The 21089-nt window shown below is 44.4% G+C and overlaps 1 protein-coding gene across 24 annotated transcripts in view; it reads right to left on the bottom strand.

Annotated features, from left to right (window-relative positions):
• Positions 1-21089, bottom strand: part of CAMK2G (calcium/calmodulin dependent protein kinase II gamma) — a 217217-nt gene that overhangs the window by 105357 nt on the left and 90771 nt on the right. For all 24 annotated transcript variants that reach the window (XM_034435295.3, XM_060694160.2, XM_034435302.3 and 21 more), the window contains exon 3: positions 8983-9042. In XM_034435295.3, coding sequence (XP_034291186.2) covers positions 8983-9042 — 60 coding nt within the window. The remainder of the gene's footprint in view (positions 1-8982; positions 9043-21089) is intronic.

Raw genomic sequence — 21089 nt, 5'->3', positions numbered from 1 at the left:
TCTGCAAAGAGACATTCCTTGTCTAGAGAAGGCGATGTCCACCAATGCAGAGATCACCTGACTGAAAGAGGAACTCTGACCATGGTCATGGTGTGAGCCTGACACTTTTGCTGAAAGGGAAGCAGGAACCACTGTACATGTCGAGCGTGAAGGCGCGCCCAGGGAACAATCTGAACACATGAGACCATCTTGCCTAGGAGTTGGACAAAGTGGCAAGGAAACTGATGGGTTCCTGTGAATTTGGGTCACCAATTCCTGTATGTCAGACCTTCGTTCCAAGGACAGGTAGGCTGCTCCCTGCACCGAATCGATGATGGCGCCAAGATGGACAATTCTGCTGACCAGAACTAACTGGCTTTTCTTGTAGTTGACCAGGAACCCATGATCATTCAAGGTCCAAATTATGAGGTCCAGATCCTTTAAGGCTTGGTCGTAAGAATGAGCCTGAATTAGAATGTCATCCAGGTATGCCTGGAGTCTGACCGGTTTCAGCCGTAAGTGGGCTGCTACGACTGCCAGGACCTTTGTGAAACACCTTGGCCAGTCCAAAGGGAAGAGCCCAGTATTGCAGATGTTTGCCTGCATAGCTGAAGTGCTGGTACTTTCGATGTGCTGGCAGAATGGGAATGTGAAGGTAAGTCTCCATGAGAACTATAGAAACTAGAAAATCATTGGGATGAATCCCTTGAAGGATAGAGGTTAGTGAGCACATTTTGAATCTGCAGGAGACTGTTTATGAATTGAAGGACTTTAGATCTAGAATCGCTCTCCACCCCACCCTTCCGAACACTTCGGAACCACGAAAAGGATGGAGTAATAGCCCTGCTTCCACTGACTTTGAGAAACTTCCTCTATAGCGTGAATCTGAAGGAGGTGTTGAACAGCTTGTTCCATCAGCTGTCATCTGGTCTTGCTGTTTGAAGGAGGGCACTGAATGAAGTGGTTCGGAGGCTGGGAGAGAAATTCTAGGGGAAGGCCAAATTTTACTACCGAGAGGACCCAAAGATCTGGGGTTGAGCTTTCCCACCTGTCCCCAAAGAGGGCCAGGCAGCCTCCAACTGGAGGAGTGGGCGGTAAATCATTTACGACCGTGGGATTGGCGGTAGCCAGAGCTGCGAAAGGACCACTTAGACTGTGGGAATTCTTTGGTCCTGTCCCAAAAGGATTGATGGTCCGATGGCCAGTTCGACCCCTGAAGGTAAACCTGATGGGAGGGGCTTCCCTGGGAATAGGCACGGAAGGACGTCTTCCTGTAGAATGGGGAGGACCTTCTATCAGCACGTCTAGTCGCTGAAGGCAGAATTTTCCGCTTGTCACGTGTCTCAATGAGAAGCGGCTCAAGTGACTCGCCGAACAGTTTCTCTGCTGAATATGGAGCTGCAGCCAAATGCCATTTTGCCTTGAGATCTGCTGGCCACTGGTGAAGCCAAAGCAGCCTGCGGGCTGACACTGTAGAAGCTGTAGAAGCATCAGCTGAAAATTGAGTGGCAGCAATGATCTTGTTGATATCCTGATGAAGGCAAGCCTCACTAGGGGGTACCCTGGCCTGCAACTGCTGAAGCCATAGAATGGTGGTTCTATTGAAAAAGGAGGCCGAGGAGGCCGTTTGAATTTCCCATGCTGCAGCTTTTATGGTCCTTTTAAAAGAGAATGTCAAATTTCTTATCCTCCAGTCGTAGACCTTCAGATGTATCCCCTGCCACATAGGAAGAGGAAGAGGAAAGAGTTGCAACAGGACTGTTCACTGGAGGAACCTGCAATAATTGAGCAAACCTAGGTGCTACAGCATAATACTTTTTATCTGTACCATGTGCAGAGGATAGGGTTGCAGGACTGGACCATTGCTTTTTGACCATGTCTATGAACAGTTGTGGGGTTGGAATAAAACACTGTTCAGGAGGAGGCTCAGAGAAAAGGCCCTGTGGTTGTCCCTTTTGAGCTTCCTGAGCTTCTTTGAGGTAATCATCCTCTTTTAATGCAGCAGTGATTCGTGCCTTATGCAATAAGGACTTGAATCTATTTGGGGGAAATAAACCTGTAAATGCAGGCGTGTCTGGAATCACCCCTTCATCATCTGATAAGTCAGAATGACATTCTTCATCAAAGGCAAATGCCTCACTTGCTCTGGAAGCTGCAGGAGAATGTGAGCCAGTAAGGCTAGCTGAAGGAGAACCTCTGATTTGAGCAGAACGTTCTGAAATTATTGAGCCAGAGTGATGACCCTGTAAAGCAACGGCCATGTGAGAGGCAATGGCCTGATCCATAAGGATTTGTAATCCTTCTGGTAAAATTTTAAATGGGTCCTCTGTGGGTCTATCTGGTAAGGGAGATTCCCTTGCAGAAGTTGTTGTTGTAAAAATCCTACCAGATTCAGGAGTTGTAGGAGTAAATCAACTGGCATGCAAAAAGGATTTTGAATTGTGCCTTGTTCTTCATGAAGAAGAACTCCTCCCTCCCCTTCTGATGACCAAGCCTGGTTAACTGCAGAAATAGGGAGGGAAGGAGTGGTGGAAAGAGTAGAAACCTTTTTATCAGGTATATCTGTAACAGCCTTGGTGATCTGCTTCTCTAAGAATTTGTGCCTTCTTTCCAAATCTTTTTCCTCCGCTTTAGAAATGTGCTTGTGTTTGCAAGTAGCTTTCTTTCTCATGGGCTTGCCAGATCCCTCCCCTTGGGAAGAGTGATCCGCCATCTTGAATTTATACTCACTGCGACCAAGTTGTCGGCTGGAGAAGAAGTAGTTTCACTTTCGCCACGTGGAGGAGTAAACGGTGGCGGCTATGTCGGACAAGACCAATGTCAGCCAGCACACACGTATGCAGGACGTACTCTGCTCAAAAAGTGACTGTCCAGGTGACCCTAGAATCAGTCACTATCTAGCGCCCACAGTCACGATTCCAGGAACCGATGGCTGGAATATGCCACAGGGAGAGAGCAAGGAGTAACTTTGCAACTCTCCACTAGAAGAAACTTCGTTGGTGGTATGAGAGAATTGAGGAAATTATCTTCCAAACTTCTCTTCCAAGCTTGTTGGTGGCAAAGCGGCAAAAAATGCACTTTAAATATGCCGTGGTGCTTCAAAAGGCCACCCTACAGCTGATTGTCGGTGTTTTGGGGAGCTGAGGGTGGCGGCGGCCGAAATAAGCGATCCTGGAGCTGCCGCCAGGATTCACTGTTTAAAGTTGGTGGTACAGCGTTCTGAGTCCCCTGTGCCGCTTCGTTGGTGGTAAAGGACTCAGATCTCCCCAAAAAGATTGAAATGGCTGTGCAAAGGGAGCCGCCCAAAATGGTGGCCGTCAGGAGCGAAGAAGAGGCCTGGTAGACCAGGACGCTCCAAAAGAGGCTGGGTAAACCGGTAGGCTCAGATAATTAAATAGTCTAGTAGACCAGTACCCTTGTAAAAAGAAAATGAGAAAAATAAAAATAAAGGTCAAAAAACTCACAATAGAATAAAGGAATTGGACAGACCTGGGCTGAGAGCCAGATCTGCAAGAGATGTTTCTCTCAGGCTGACTGAGTCAAAACTGAGCCTGAAAGGAAGGAGCAAGGGGCATGGTCAAAAAACTATGACTCAGCCAACAGCAGATCTGACTGAAGCAACCCATGTCTGGACAATGATACAGCCATCACTGGAAAACACGAAGGACCCTCATTTCAACCCTGAGTTACAAATATTCTTCTTTACTGATTTCCCTTCTTGCTTCAATATGTAGAGCCCCAGATCCATGCTACCTTATTCATCTAATGAAGAGGGTGAGGAGGGAAAAAGAGAAGAATAGAACAAGTTTGGAATAGTCTTCTGTGCAAAGATATAGAATTCTGCTTCTATTTCATGACTGATTGATGAGATGCCTTTTCTGTTAGCAAATGCTAACATGCAGGGAGTTAATGCTTCTAATTAATTTTGCAATAAACTCTTGTGTAATTCACACCAAACAGCCTTTATTGTGGTTATTTTTAGCAAATTTTATTTGTTTTAATTATAGGTTGGATCTATCCTAGAGCATAGTCATACTGCACTCCCACTGAAGTCAATGAGATAAGTTAGTCATGACCTATCTACACTTGATAATGCTGTGCTTTCATCCTATGTTGCTTTAAATCGGCCTAACAAATAAAATAATTTCCAGCAATTCTCTCTATCAAAACTAGGGAGAAACCAGGACAAGCCAAGTCAAATCATTGTTTACTAAGGGCAGGACTGAAGCATGGTAACATATTTTAATGTATGTATTTTAGACACACAGCCCAGCCCGTTCAAAGCATCATTATTGTTACACGCCTCCAGGGCACTGTCAACACACCAGCTGCACCAGAAGTCAGAAAAATACTTATTAAGCAGATCTCATGTGCCCAGCACCTCTTTGGAAGAGGTTCTGGAACCCCAAGAAGCAGGAGATTCTCAAACAGGGCCCAGTTCCTCAAGAGAAACATTTCCGGACTGTCTTTCTTCTCAGAATGTGAAGAAAGACCTTTTGGTCCAGGCAAGTCTCTGTCCAGCCGCTGGGAAAGCTTCATATGTGAAACCAAGGGCCCTCATCCATAATTATCTACCTGCCATCCAAGGCCCTCTTGATGAGTAAGAGCAGTTTTCCAGTCAGCACTTGAACTTATGGTGAGTCTCCAAGAGCTTGGAAATAGTACCTTCCAAAATGCTGGATAGGTTGTTGGAATTCCATTTGAGTCCTAAGGAATTTCTGATACTTTGGGGTACGTGGGAAACATAGAACTAATTGCTGCCTTTTTCTACACCTGCTTTCCATGGCCAGCTCTTGTTGGCAAGAGAACACAGTGCAATGTATCTGAACACTGGGAAAATGGATGATATTTTGAAGAAGACTAAAGATCCAGGAACAGAACAAAGCTACTGCTTTAGTGACTGCCCTGTTTTTCTGTTCAAACTACAAATTAGGAATAGGTATAACCCAAATTGTTGACTCAGAGATACGGTACAATCATGATAATTGGTCCTATAAAGCAAACCCAAATTAAAGTTTCTTTCTCTTTTAATTTTCTCCTCCTTCCAATCAATGAACTACAATGAGAAGGATGTGAGAGTGAATGGGGGATTCCAAAGGTTTTCAAGAATAAATAACAGTCCTCCTGCTGTTTGCTAAAGTTAATGACTTTACTGGGACAAATTCTATTCTTCCTCCTCCTTGGTTAAAATGAAAACCGTCACCATGATTTGACTGCATGTTTTCATTAGTACTTTGTTATATCCCTCCAACGGGTTATTATCAGGTTCCCTGTTCCTCTAAAGGAGAGAAAATAAATCTGTTGCACAAGATGAAAAGTATGGAAATAGAGAACTAGTTGGAAATGTACTCCGACAAGAGACGAGGAATCTCAATAAATACATTTTACCAGTTCTTCTGATTCAGAAGTTATTGGTCCAAGAATTAGGAAGTTTGTAACTTAGGTGCTTGTTTAAAAGCATTTTGATCTGAATGCAAAACAAAGAATAATCTAAGAGTTCTGGGAAAGCAAGTCATATCAAACAGCAAGTCTCTGTTAAAAAGAATTGCACTAAATATCCATAGTTCCGAGCCCCAAAGTTGGTTCACTAAAGTACTATATTTTTTGGAGTATAAGATACTCCGGAGTATAAGACACACATGAGTTTTGGGGGAGGAAAAAAAAGAAAAAAAATTCTGCCTCTGCCTACCATCATCCATCGATATTCATCTGGCTAGCATCCTTGCAGCAAACAGCCTAGTCAGCTTCAGCACGTTATCGCAGCCTGATTCAGCACGAGCAGCTGATTGGCAATTGGATCGGCCTCCCGGAATACCACCAATTAGCTATTCCAGGCTGCATGGATTGCCACAGCCCAGTGCTGCCTCCGGGTGCTGCGTTTTTGGCCCCCGCGTGTCAGGTTTTTGGCTTCCACATGTCGCGTTTTCGGCCTCTGCATGCTCCGTTTTAGACCGTTACAGGCTGCAGGGATCACCACAGCACATCACTGCCAATTGCCGCCTCCGCGCATCGCATTTTTGGCCAGTTTCAGGCGGTGGGGATCACTGCCCCTGCCACCGATCCTTGCAGTCTGGAACCAGACAAAAATTTGATGCGTAGAGGCCGAAAATGTGATGCAAGGAGGCGGCGATCGGCAGTGATGTGCTGTGGCGATCTCCGCAGCCTGGAACGGGTGTAAAACAGGGTGTGCCAAGGCTGAAAATGCGACACACAGAGGCTGAAAACGGCCAAAGGGTGGGGGCCAGCGGGTCGGCGGGGTTTCGGCAACATTCAGTGTAGAAGACTCACAGATATTTCCACCCACTTTTAGGGGGGGGAGAGTGCGTCTTATATACTGAAAAGTACAGGTAAGCCTTTTACAGTGTAAATCCTTGGAGAGGAATAATGTTTCTTAAGAGACATAATGAATCTGGCAAACAAAGACTGTCCAGCTTGCAAAGCTGTATACGTGAGTGAGATATTTGCAAAATTACAGATAATAGGCAATTCTCTTCTAGCCTTCCATGTTCTTGTTTACATTACATTACAAAATAATGCAGTTAAGATTGGAGTAGGCAATTTGTAGTCTTCAGTCTAATTCCAAAATTCTTTGGTAACAGGTAAATTCCAATTTCTAATAAGCATTTTCCTATGGTCTGCTAACTGTTGAAGCGAGGAGAAAAAGTGCCGAGACAATGGTTTATATTACTACACTTTGCTTCAGCTCCCTATACCATACAGCTACCAACTCCTGAAGGTAACAGAACATGGCTGCTGTCAGAAAAACAGTTGTCTACTGGGACAACACAAAATATTCCTGCTCAGAATGTGCTGAGAGCAACCCTGGCCATTCTGAATTGAGAACAGCTTATTCCAGCATCAGAAGGTTCCATCTTAGATTTTTTTTTCCTTTCCTTTCACAATCTCTGCTTCTGAGAGAGACAGGCAAGCTGGGAAATTGTCCTCAGTCCTACTGACGGGTCAAACACTGCTAAGTACATTTGTATGTTACATTTCCCAGAACTTTGGCAACTACTTGTCCTGTGTGCCAGGGACCACAGAAGGATAGGGAGGCAAAGTATCACAGAGTTGAAAGGGGCATTCAAGGTCTTCTAGTCCAACCTCCTGCTCAGAGCAGGAATCCTCATATTATCGCAGACAACTGACTTTGCTTTGCTTGCTCTATTCTAATGTAGCCGAAATAGCAAGACACAGAACAAGGAAAGAACCTGAAAGGACGAATCATCGAAAGTCCTTGGTCTTTTCTGTTCAAGCTGACCTGTTAAACTGTAATCTAGAGGGTAAGCAGCTATGTCCTTTTATAAACACACCAATCTCAAGTTTATGGTAATTCTGCCCCATTTCTAAGTATGTGGACAATTCTTTTGGGCATTTCAAGATTTATTTCTGAACTGGATCCCAATGTTCCCTGTGCAACATTTTTGAAATCTTATTTCAACAGAATTTAGAAGGACTAAATTAGATGGGAAAGGACAGCAAATACACCAAATACAGATTCTCTGATCTTGGAAATTGCAAGCAAAGTTATTGCAATAAAAGAGAAAGAGAAAAACAGTGGGCAAAGAATTAAAATACCATCCTGGAATAGTGGCAGCCTTTAGATACCTAGGTTTTTGAAATGCAGAAGAGATTCAAGCACAATGGCTGTGGATCGATCAACAGCTATGAAGTACAACAACTGAATCAAATCACCACCCAAACAGTAATTTTGCTTTAAAGATCAGACACTGAAATACAAAAATTACACAACCACCCAGTGGTGAAATCTAAAATTTGTTACTAACGGTTCTGTGGGCGTGGCTTGGTGGTGGTGGTGGGTAATGTGACTGGGTGGGCGTGGCCTTTTTTTTTTCCTTTTAAAACCATTTTTTCTACAACCTCTTCGGCGAAAGGCTTTCAAAAGGCTCTGACGATCCCAGCTGAGTTGCCTGATTGGCAGAGGCCTTTTTTCTTTTAAATGCCTCTGACAATCAGGCAACTCAGCTTGGATCGTCAGAGGCATTTAAAAGAAAAAAAGCCTCTGCCAATCAGGCAACTCAGCTGGAATCCTCAGAGGCTTTTAAAAGCATTTTTTCTACAACCTCTGAAGAGGTTGTAGAAAAAATGCTTTTAAAAGCCTTTGAGGATCCCAGCTGAGTCACGCGATCATCCGAGGCTTTTTTTTTAACTTTTAAAAGCATTTTTTTGGCCAAAGAGGTTGTAGAAAAAATGCTTTTAAAAGTAAAAAAAAAAAGCCTCTGATGATTGTGCGGCTCAGCTGGGCATGGGGGGGGGGTCAGGGATTTTTGCTACCGGTTCTCTGAACCAACGCCTCTATCGCTACGGGATCGGGTGATCCGGTCCGAACCGGGAGCATTTCACCTCTGCAACCACCTTATTTCTCTGGTGAGCTTCCATAAGAAATGTTGTTTGTTCTAAGGAAGAGAAGAATGAACTACAGGAATGTTTATTTTGACCTAGTAAAGCAGTTTTTCTATATCTAATATAGCTTTCATTCCAATGGAAGAACAAGAAAATGCAAACGAAGGCAGGGACTCTCCAGTGAGGTGCACAGTATGTCAAGCAATTATGAGAAGTGACCCAACACCGAAAGAGGATCATTCTGAAGTGGTTTGACCTCAAAACCTGAAATCGACAGACCCATTTTAAGGTTGGACCCATTCTAAAAGACTTCTAATAGTCTGTTCTGAGATTGGAAAGGCCCCTTTCAAGGTTAGAACAGAACATTCTGGAAACACGTCTTTTTTTTTTGTTCATGGGAGAAGCTGAATTGAGGGAGGAACAATAGTGCAGTTCATTTTCTTGGGTGAAATATCTGTCTAAGCAGAGGACAGATGGAAATGCTTCATAACCAAAGGCAAGTTTTCTGAGGAGTCCCTTCAGCACAAAGTACACTCACCCTGTCTATCCAAAATGGTTGCCATAGTTCTGGCTCACCACTCTCACAAGAGAAGACTTTGACAAGTTTCATTTCCTTTGAAGGTCTGTTGCAATGGCACTTACCAATATTTGGGTGTTTTAATAACCGGCAGATTCGAGCTTCCCGCTCTAGTTTCTGATGATCTGGAAAAAGAAAAAGAAAAGAGAAAAATGTATTAATGACTTCTGCTTTCTGCCTATGTTCAGAGTTAAAACAAAAATCAGACCCCAACTGCCAATAACAAACAGCAGCAGATGCATGACAGTTTCTCCCAGAACCTGCAAACATCCTAAAAAAGGCAATCTTTCTATAGTAAATACTCTACATGCGAAATATTCCAAAAAGCAAATGATTTATATGATCTTTTTGATTTAAATATGCTCCAGTTTTAGTTTCTTTTTCAATCTTCAGAGAATATTTTCTGCTTGCTGACCAGCTTGAATTCTTTTAATTCTAGAAGAGAGATTTAAATCCAAGGTAGAAAAGAAACAGAGTGGGTGAATGGGGTGGCGTCTCTTCTAAGGTTTCTCCCCTGGGTTTATTAATTTGCTGGGATTTGAAAATGCTAAGGGAAAAAATCAAACAGCTGGGACTTAGCTTTGTAAAGGGATGAGTGTCATCGGTAGGCAGGTTAGTGAACACTTGCCTCGTTCCCACCATCTACCTTGGCCCAGTGCTAAAATACTCCCCATTTCATGCCCTCTGTGTGGCAAATGATGGACAGATTCCAGAACCTGCCACTAAAGGCAAAACTCTGCTCTTGTGAGATCCACAGTCCAAGTTCTTCTCCAGTATAGTTATTATGCCTTCACAACCCAATGTCAAAATTCAACTTTTGGTAAAGATTTCACTTCCGTTTTAGAATTAGTATATATGCTGGGCATTTTGTTCTGTAGTCACTGATCTATATGTTATACTTTCCACTCCAAAAGCAAATGACCTATCTACAAAAATAGTCCAACTCAGCAATGGAAGCAGCTATTGCCTTCTACAGCAGTTAATCCTGTTCTTGCTATTATGTAATAAGAAAAACCATAGCTTACTTTTGATTCAACTTTAGTTTATGCCAACTCACCGTTTTCAGTTTTATGCAGAATCTGCAGTATCCAGATGAAAATAAATAAATAAATGAAAATAAATAAGAGCCTATCATGACAACATGCATAAAGACTTTTTTAAAGCCTGGTTTTTAAAATGTGCTCTCAATAATCCCTTTGGCAACTCTTCGGGAGCAGGAGAGCCTGAGATTTTCGTTAATGGTCGAGCTAGCACTGGAATCTAGATGCACCTTGTTGAAGATACATATAGAAAAATTATGGTCAACCCCAAATCAATCCAGTGACTGGTTTTTAGTATGAGGCCTGAAACAGGCTTTGGAAAACTCTGATCAGCCTGAGAAAACAACACAGGAGGAGTCTAACATCTTTTCTGCCTTCGTGAGATTGAGCTCACCTCATCAACTACATAGAGTGGCTGGACAGATGAAGTCTTTAAACGGGGAATGAGGAAAGGGAACACAGGTTGGTTATGCAGATGCAGGTTACACGTGACACACAGTACTAGTAACTTCAGCAATTAACAAGTATAGTGGATTAAAAACTCATTGTCAGGGTTCCAAGTGACACCCCCCAACGAAAGAAGACTCCGAGGCTAGAAATTCCTCAAAGTTCCATTTTATTAGAGATGTCATATTGGCACATTTGGGAAAACCCAAATCTGAAAGCTTCCAGGTTTTCCCCACCCAAAGGAAAGTCCAAGTCCCTTCCTCCTGCACCACTTGTTCATCACATGGTCCAATCAATGCACTGTCCCAACTGGAGATGCCTCCCAGTCACGCCACTCCAGGTGCAGGCCCAGATGTCCTTGACTCTGAGAAAGGAAAGAGCCTTGGTGGTGCAGCGGACTAAGTGCTGTTATGTAGCACTTAGCTGCCAGCTGCCTGCAATTAGTGTGAGTTCAAATCTCACCAGGTTCAAGGCTGACTCAGCCTTCCATCCTTCCGAGGTAGGTAAATTGAGGACCCGGATTGTGGGGGCAATAAGCTGACTTTGTAGAAACACCGCTTATGGGGGGGGGTCAAAAGCCCTAATAAGCAGGTATATACAAAAAGAATGAAGGCTATTGCTATAAGTGCATTGTAAGCCACCCTGAGTCTTCGGAGAAAGGCGGCATATAAATTGAACTAATAAATAAATAAATAAATATTTTGGCTAAATATCTCCACCATTCTATCCTATCCCCCCCCTCCCAGTTTCCCACAGCACTAAGTGTGGCAGCCCTGAAGATCCAAAGAAAAAGATGGACTCCAGGGCTGACACTGAGACCTTTTGAGTTGCCTGAAAACTTTACGTCTATGGCTTCAGCAATGCTCTGCTTGATGGCACAGTTAAAGTCACATTTTTCTAAAACAGAGACTTTGAAGTCAGCCACAGAGTGGCCAGGGAGATTAAAATGCTCTGCAAATACAGATTTTAGAAGATTAATTAGGAAGAAGTTAAAGAATTTTGGTATATTACCAGGTTTTCAGATTGCAGGTAGTCCTCGACTTGTGACCACAATTGAGCCCCAAAATTCCACTGTTAAGCAAGACACTTGTTAAGTAAGTTTTGCCCCCTTTTATAATCTTTATTACCACAGTTGTTAAGTGAATCAGTGTGGTTAAGTTAGTAACATGGTTGTTAACTAAATCTGGCTTCCCCATTGACTTGGTTTGCCAGAAGTTCACAAATGGTGGTCATGTGACCCCATGACATTGCAACCATCATAAATACATCCCAGTTGCCAGGACTCCAAATTTTGATCACATGACCTTAGGGACGCTGCAACTGTTGTAAGTGTAAAAATGGTCATAAGTCACTTTTTTTTCAGTGCTGTTGTTACTTCAAATAATCACTAAATGAATGCTTGTAAATCAAGGACTATCTGTAATAACCAGAAGACAAAGATGTTAACAAAAAATATGAAATTATAAATTCAAATAAACTGATGTAAAAAACTGATTTTAAGATTGAGAAAAAGGTAAAGTACCTGGGTATTATTATGACAAATATAAGTTGTCCTCTATTTGAAAATAATCTTGTTAAGACATAGAATGAAATTAAGAAGGACATGATAAAGTGGGAAAATTAAAAATGACACTTTGGGGAGAATGATTTGCCAAGAATGATGCTTCCGTTTCAGATAATAGCCGTTTTGACATCTGTTTACCGTTTAAACAATGGCAAAAAGATACATCTAAATTCATATAGAAAGGAGGGGAAATCGTAAATCAAATATGAAGTGTTATAAGATATAAAAGAAAGAGGAGGATTGGATTTAACATATTTGAAATTACATTTTGCTGCTTGTTTGATATAGATGAAATAATGGATATTTGCTGAGAAACAAGAAACTTTTGGTTTCTTGGTCACGGCCTGAGGTTTAGATGGCATGGATATTTATGGATATTTATGGTACAATAAAGTTAATTCGGATTTTAAAAATCATTTTATTAGACATGCCATATTGAGAATATGGAATAGATATAAACCCACACACAAAACACCAGTATAGATCTCAGCTCAAGAAGCATATTATAGAAGAGAAACAGCAGACAAGGACAAATGGTTGACGTATCAGAAATTATTGGAAAGCCATCAAGGGGAATTTAAAACTAAATCAAGAGAGCAATTAATAGCAGAAGAATATAATTGTCAATGGTTTTCCCATTTACATTTATCAGAAAGATTAAAATGAACCAAAAGATTTATGGTGCGGAGCAAAGTAAGACAGAATTTAAAGTACAAGTGTGCACTGATGATGAACATGTAATTACTAAAATGTATAAAGTGATGTAGATGAAAATGTATAATAGAGAGCCTATTTGGCCTAATGGTTAAGGTACAGGCCTAGAAACCAGAAGACTGTGAGTTTTAGTCTGAGTGAGTTTGGGTCACTCAGTCCCTCTCTCTCTCAGCCCAACTCACTTCACAGGGTTGTTGCGAGGAAAATAGGAAGAGAAAGGCATATTAGGTACGTTAGCATTTTGAATTTTTATCAAAATAATAAAGGTGGGAAATAAATAAATAAGTAAACCTTTGCTGAAATTTGAAACAGGATGAACAAGTTAAAGAATGTGGGCTAAGAAGTTTGGCTATAATATATAGATGGACCAATGGGAAAATATGTGATTAAAAGGGTTGAAATTTACACTGTGTTATATTCTTAAAGATATTTTTTTAATGATGTATTTGTTGTATTTGTTGGTTTATAATGCCAGAAAAATTATCTAGAATGTATGAATGGAAATGCAAACAACATGAAGGGATATTTTATCATGCTTGGTGGACTTGTAAAAAAGCTTTTTAAAAAGTATTCAAATACTTTGATACAGAGGATTTTAAAGATTAATATTCAACTGAAGTCATAACTTTTCCTTTTACGACTAATGGATAATCAGTTAGAAAAAACATGGAAGATTATTTCAATATATGATTACTGCAGCAAGATTATTATATGCACAGTTTTGGCAGACAAACTATGGAAGAATGATTGGCAAAATTGCTGAGATGGCTAAATTAACTTCCCTCAGTGGAGAAATGATACCATCTACATTTATTGGTGATTGGATATTTTGTGTAAAAATAAAAAAGAAATCCCATGTGATTTATGGCCTTGATTATTAGATAGGGTAGATTATAGAAAGAAATTATGATGTAACTTTAGAGAGTGGAGTTAAAATATAGTTGTACTTATAACTGCTGTGAAGAATATTGAAGCCATTTCTTTAGATCTTTTTTGTTTTCTATTCTGCCTCAATTTGTTTTCTGTTCTTGTACTTTTTGCTCTTTGCTTTCTTTTTCTTTCTTATGTTATATTAGTTTTTATTAGTTGTTATCTTCCTGTTTAAAAATGTGTGCATATATGCATGTGTGCATATGGGTGTGGGGCATTACTGGCAGAGGATGGAACAGAGAGCATGTGAAGGTGCCTCTGATTTTTACTGCGTGCTTGTTGGGGCCTGTGCTGGTGCTGTTTGTATAAAACAGCACAAGAAGAGCCGAGGTGGCGCAGTGGAGTGCAGTACTACAGCTACTTCAGCTGACTGCTAGTTCAGCAGATCAGCGGATCAAATCTCACCGGCTCAAGGTTGACTCAGCCTTCCATCCTTCCGAGGTGGGTAAAATGAGGACCCCGATTGTTGGGGGCAATATGCTATTTAGTATACTGTCTTTGGTGTAAGCCGCCCAGAGTCCTCGGAGAGTAGGCGGCATAGAAATATGAATAATAAAATAAAATAAATAAATAAAATAAAATAAAATGTAGGGGCAAAGTAGGCATCTGAATTGGTTGAAAACTGCCTTGAGTATTAGGACCTGGGTACTTGGCTTGCAACAGATGTTAAAAAGGCATCACTTCTGAATGTGATGGGACAAACGATGACATAAAATTTTAAAAGATAAATGTTTTACTGACCTACAAAAAGGTCTGACAAAATGGGAAGAGATAAGCAAAGTGCTGTACCTCACTTTCTTTAACAAAACAGGTATTCCTTTGTTCTCAAAGGGAAAGTATACTCAGTTCTGAAAAACCTTTCACAGGGAAAAGCTTGCATCCTTTCTCCAGTTAGATATACAGTACAAATACTTATCAGGATAATCCCAATGACTCCCAAAGCTATAATCTACTTCTCACTGAGAAGATAAGCTTGTATTTGGACTACATTACTTCTGAAGACCAGACAGCAGATGATGTGAAAAACCTCAGCCTCTCACCCTGCCCTGCCCTGCATCTGATAGAAAGCTGCTTTTGCTGTGCCTGATAACATTAGTCTGAACTGCTTTAAGGCAACATTTAATTCCAAGCACTTTGTATTATCTCCAGCCATTTCAATCCTGTTTCAGACCTGGATTTTGATACCAGCAACTATGGTTTCCTTCTGGACACACTCTGAGAGTGGAGTCTCACACTGGAGACCTCTCTAGAAGGTGTGGCCTACAGACTTCTGATTAGCTTTCTTAATGTGTTCCAAGCCCATGAGAGTCTAAAATTGCATTTCTCTTCTTTTCCAAAGGCATTAGGGGACAATATCCAGAATTTTGGTGTGAAATGTCATAATACCCATTTCCATCTTTTGCATTGCTGCTCAGAGTATGACTGGTTAGGTGGGCTGTCACAGAAATCTGTAATAATTCCTTACTTTCTAAATGGAATTGCAAAACCAACAGTCTAAATTAAAGCTTACTTTGTTAGAATCAGAGATATTAACATGTAAATGATAAAAGAGATATTTAAGTGACGCTTCCAGTTTTCCTCAAGCTAAGCTCACTAATACTTAAAACAAACACTGGATTTAATAAAAATCAAAATAATAGCAGATTATAATGTACAATACAACCAGTAGATAATTTTTTTTGTTCTGTTTGTCCCAAGGTTTCTAGGGATATAAACTAGAACTCAGACCCTCTTCAAACATGTCACTATCCATTATATCTTCATAGGGCTGGAAGGGACCTTGGAGGTCTTCTAATCCACTACTGGGCCCCAGCCTGTTCAAAACCGGGCCACGCAAGCAATGAGCAAGTGCATCCACTCCACTCCCGTGAGTGGTGGGCCCTCGTGTTTGTCCATGAAGTTCCACTCACGCAAGCGGAGGGGGCTGGAGTGGAGGGCACTTGTGCTCACATGCGAAGCTCCATTCATGTGAACGGAGCTTTGTGTGCAAGCACTCACACAAGTGGAATTTCACACATGAGCACAAGTGCCCTCTGCTTTGTGCATGAAGCTCCATTCAAATGAGCGGAGGGTGCACCCACCTGCCACTCGCACCACCATGCTGTGCATACATGCATGTACCTGCCTGGCTGCCAAGATAGAAAGGTTGGGGACTGCTGTTCTAATCCAATCCCCTGCCCATGGCAGAAGAGTGTATATCATCCTCGACAAATAGTTGTCTGATCTTTTTAATGAAATGTGAATTTCAACTGGGTTGATACGTGTATTCCTCCCATTTTCTAACAAGCATTACCTAGCAATAATAATGCTTAATATTATAAATGTTTTCCTGTTTATACATTTAATAGTAGTATTAGGTTTCCACCAGGAATACATTTGCCAGATATTTATTGACTAGCCTAAACTGAGTTTTTGGATTTATTAGGAAATGTCCTGGAGGACAGGTAAGTGAGATTTATAATGAACAAATACTAGGGTGCACACATCAGCAAAAATCCTCTGTCAGGGTCATAAGAGCCACAAGAGCTGACTATTGTGGATTATAGCTGCTGAACATGCATCTTCCTACTTTATCTCTCTTAGCACATTAAAAAAAAAGAAGCTAGACTCCAGTTTCACAGCTTCAGAAGGCCTAGTAACATCTTCTATTTTTCAGAGATGTGTTAGTCTAATATGTTAGATTAGATTGCTCATGTTGCTTCCATATATGCAGCGAATATATTTAGTTAGGCATTCCCCTTTCAGAAGGTTTGTCATGTATATTTTAACACAAACTTAGTGGACTTTCAAGAGTTTTTGAACTGTTTTTGAACAGTGAATTTTTTGATGTTCATATTTTTGAAATTTTCCCAGAGTCATTTAAAAATGATTTATACATTGCTAAAATTTAAGCAAACAAAGAAATACTGCTCCTCCAATTAGTATACCCTCTTGCAATTTAAAACAGGCAAAGCAACGGAAATAATGGATTGTGCATGAGCCAGTCAACTGAAGCTTAATAATCCTTTTAAAGGCTGTGGGTAGGTGGATTTGAGCCAGGAAAAGAGGAGATAAGTCCACTGGAGGCAGCCAGAAGTAGAACCAATTCAAAAGAGCAGATCTGCTGTTGATAAGTGGGGGTTAGGGTTAAGGTTAGGGTGGCTGCTACCTCTCCAGTAGAAGAGTTCAACTCTCTTCTACTGACATCCCCATCTCCAACACTATCCAGGACCAAGAGATGTGGACACATCTCATGTCCCTTCACCATCTGTGGTTCTTTCTAGTTTGAGCCTAGTACCGAATGTTATCTTTTAAATCCTGCATACTGAGAATCAAAATAGCCCAAAGAAGTGTTGACCTCTGACATTCCCAGATTGCCAGCAAAAGTTACCCTTCAGGCCTTTTCACTCCATTTCAGGGAGATTCATCTACACTCTTTGATATGTGTGTACTTTTGTGCGTGTTAGGAAGCTTTATCTGCCCGTATCGATGCTGTTGTAGTTGTTCTTAGCTGAAAATATTTATATTTCTGGCTTTGCGCATGTCCAAGATGGTGGCGCCCGCTGAGATCGTAATCTGAGGACGGGGCGCCGACCTATCTTTTGGGTCCTTGGGGGTCATTTTGGAGATCTGAGACCCCAGGACCGGTTAGGGGAGCTCCCTGGCAGCACGGAGAGGGTTTTTTCCCTCTCCGTGACTGAGCAGCGAGGGAGCAGCGATGTCGGGAGCGGTGGGCGGCTCAGCTGGGCGGCGGCGGCGTTTTCCGCAGCCGGAGGCCACCTGGATGTTTCAACGGCGAGGGGGGTTGCCCGAAGAGCGTTGCGACGTGTCGGGAGCCCCCGAAGAGCTTTGAGATGCCCCAGGCTTGTTCGGCGCCGGCGATGATGTTGCGGAGGGTGCTGGCAGCCCCCCTCCCCTTGGAGGAGAGGACGGAGGCGAAACATCAAGGGCGCTGGCAACCCCCCCCGGAGTTGGAGCGAGGGGGAGGGAAACAAAACATCAAGGGCGCTGGCAACCCCCCCTGGAGTTGGAGACGGGGGTGGCAATGAACTACAGGAGGATGCTGGCGACCCTCCCCCCTTTTGGAACTGGAAACATCAAGAGTGGGAGACTTGCAACCAGGGCTGGGGCCAGGACCTGGTGGGAGATCTTTTCCCAGGCCTAGGAGGCCCTTAAACTGTGATTGCGCGAGGGCTGGGGGCTTGAAACAACTGCCCCACTTCTTGCCCCATTTCTCTCTCCTTGTCTCCAGCGTCCCCTTTAACGATTGGGCCCAATTACATCAGCTGTTAGGACTCACCGGCTTTGCTTATACCATCTAAACCCCCCTGTTTATGAGAGGGCTATTCCATCTGAAATGGAAGGACGGTACATCACTGCATCCCGTCGGCTGAGGGGGCTGGACATCAGTTGACCACAGTGAGAGGGTGGCCTGGATGTCGGGGCCCCTGGGGGCTGAACCGGGATGATTTTACATATATGTACTCTGTCAGCGGAGGGGACTTGACCACCGGACCAACCGCCGTGAGAGGGCGGTTTTTGGACCTGACACCCGGACGCTGCCTGTTTCATTGGCCCATTGCTGCCATCTCACCACAAGAGGGGCCGACCAGCTGACCTAACCACCGTGAGAGGGTGGTAGGATCTATTGCCCCCCTTGGATTGTGGTCGTCTTGGTTCTGGACTTTGTCCCCTGTTGTGAGGGGACAGCGGACTTGGTCCTGTAAATATGTTCCTAGATCCCCCATTTCTTTGTCTTCTCCCCCGGTCCTTTTATAGACCCTTAGGATATGGTCGTGCTACCCGTTTGGCTAAGATGTACTCAGCGGCGGAACTTCTTGGTCTGCGAGACTCCCCCCTCTCGCAGGCTTGGCCCTCCACTCTATCGAGGGCCTATCTCGATGACGGGCTTTGGAACTCCGAGAGGTGGCATGCCACAAAGAGGGGGCTGCGGGATTTTTTAAAACTGTCTTTGTCCAAACTTTTAAGGGGTTCGGGGAGGGGGGAGGGGGGTTGGACAGGGATTAGGGTTGTAGGTTTGGGGGATAACCCACTTAGGGGAGGTTCGGACCGGGCCAGGATGTGCGGCGGGGGGTGGGGGGGATCCGGGGGGAACAGGGGGGGTCAAGCTTGTCCAGACTGTGTTTCCATCATTGGTACTGTGAGTGGGAGGGGTAGATATGGCGGGAGTAGGGGGCCATATCATGTTAAGGGAGCACGCACCCGCTGTCTTCAAGCGGTAGGGTGCTCCGGCCCCCATAGCTCCACTCGTTCTTCAGGTTGCATAGACCCTCAGGGCCCGGGCCTTCAACTGATGTTGTGCAACGCCAGGTCTGTAGTAAATAAAGCCCCCCTCATTTGTGATCTTATTCAGGAGGGGGGAGCGGACCTGGCGGGTATTACGGAGACCTGGTTGGGCCCGGAGGGAGGGGTCCCTCTGGTAGAAATGTGCCCACCAGGCTTCCACGCATTCCATCAGCCGAGGCCTCAGGGGAGGGGCGGGGGAGTAGCGGTTATTATTAGAGAAGGCCTTAGGCCGAGGGAGACCACTGTTCCTCAGACAGCCGGTTGTGAGCCCCTCCTTGTGAAGTGGGGTCATGGGGTTCAGATGGGCTTGTTGATCACATACCTGGCTCCCTGCCACGTGGCTGCAGCCCTGCCCGAGCTACTCAATGTTATCGCCGCGGTGGCGGTTGATACCCCCAGACTTATGGTCATGGGTGATTTCAACCTGCCGTCCGCGGGTGAGGCATCTGAGGTGGCTCGGGAGTTCATGGCTTCCATGACGGCCATGGACCTGACCCAGCTAATTTCTGGCCCTACGCACAGGGGGGGAAACACACTGGACCTGGTTTTTGTCTCTGGACAGTGATTGAGTGATCTTGAGATAGGGGACATAGTCACTGAGCCCTTGTCATGGTCGGATCACTCTCTCCTTCGCCTTGACCTTCGAACCGCGGTACCCCGCCGCAGGGAGGTGGAACCGGTAAGATGGTACCGCCCCAGGCGCCTGATGGAACCTGATAGGTTCCAAAGGGAGCTTGGGCCAATCCCCGAGGATCTTGCACACGCCTCGACTGGGGACCTAGTGGCTGCTTGGGATAGAGTGGCCGCTGGAGCTCTGGATCGAGTCGTGCCTTTGCGGCCTCTGACCCAGCGCCATACTCACCTGGCTCCTTGGTTTACTGAGGAGCTGAGGGAGATGAAGCGCCGGAAAAGACGCCTAGAGAGTAGTTGTAGGGCTAGTCTTTCTGAATCGGACCGGACACTGGTAAGATCTCATATTAAGAATTACCTAGTGGCGATAAAAGCAGCAAAATGTACTCATTGTGCTGCTCTTATTGCGTCATCAGATAATCGCCCGGCCACCCTGTTTAGGGTGACCCACTCCCTGCTCCACCAGGAAGGACCCCTTGGAGGGAAGAGCCGAGGACTTTGTACAATATCTGCATGACAAAATCACTCAGATTCGGAAAGGTCTGGACTCCGACTGGGTAGGTCCAGCGAGGGTGACGGGGGCAGGTCTTGAGAAGGTTATCTGGGATGAGTTTGATCCTGTGACCCCAGATGACGTGGACAGGATTCTGGGTAGACTGAATGCAACCACATGTTTGTTGGACCCGTGTCCCTCCTGGTTAGTACTGGCTTCCCGGGAGGTGACGCGAGGCTGGCTCCAGGGGATTATAAATGCTTCATTGGGTGAGGGTGCCTTCCCCGCCGCCTTGAAGGAGGCGGTGGTGAGGCCTCTCCTCAAGAAGCCTTCCCTGGACCCGGCAGTATTGGCTAATTATCATCCAGTCTCCAACCTTCACTTCGTTGCGAAGGTTGTCGAGAGTGTGGTTGCACGACAGTTTCCCCAATACCTGGATGAAATGTCGTATCTAGATCCGTTCCAGTCGGGTTTCAGGCCTGGGTACAGCACGGAAACGGCATTGGTCGCGTTGGTTGATGATCTCTGGAGGGCTCGGGACAGGTGTTGCTCCTCTGTCTTGGTCCTGTTAGATCTCTCAGCGGCTTTTGATACCATCGACCATGGTATCATGCTGCACCGGTTGGAAGAGTTGGGGGTGGGAGGCACCGTATTACGGTGGTTCTCCTCCTTTCTCTCCGACCGGTCGCAGTCTGTGTTGACAGGGGGGCAGAGATCGACCCCGAGGCCCCTTATATGTGGGGTGCCACAAGGATCGGTCCTCTCGCCCCTTTTGTTCAACATTTATGTGAAGCCGCTGGGCGAGATCATCCGTGGTTTCGGGGTGAAGTACCACCAGTACGCTGACGACACCCAGCTGTACACCTCCACCCCAGACCACCCCAACAATGCCCTTGAAGTGATGTCCCGGTGCCTGGAGGCCGTACGGATCTGGATGGGGAGGAACAGGCTCAGGCTCAACCCATCCAAGACTGAGTGGCTGTGGTTTCCGATGTCCCGATATAGTCAGCTGGCGCCATCGCTGACTATTGGGGGCGAATCATTGGCTCCCACGGAAAGGGCTCGCAA

The sequence above is a fragment of the Pantherophis guttatus genome, chromosome 6 (genome assembly GCF_059756535.1).
Source record: "Pantherophis guttatus breed Tessera chromosome 6, ASM5975653v1, whole genome shotgun sequence".
Lineage (NCBI taxonomy): Eukaryota > Metazoa > Chordata > Lepidosauria > Squamata > Colubridae > Pantherophis > Pantherophis guttatus.
This window is presented reverse-complemented; position numbering and strand designations above follow the sequence as displayed.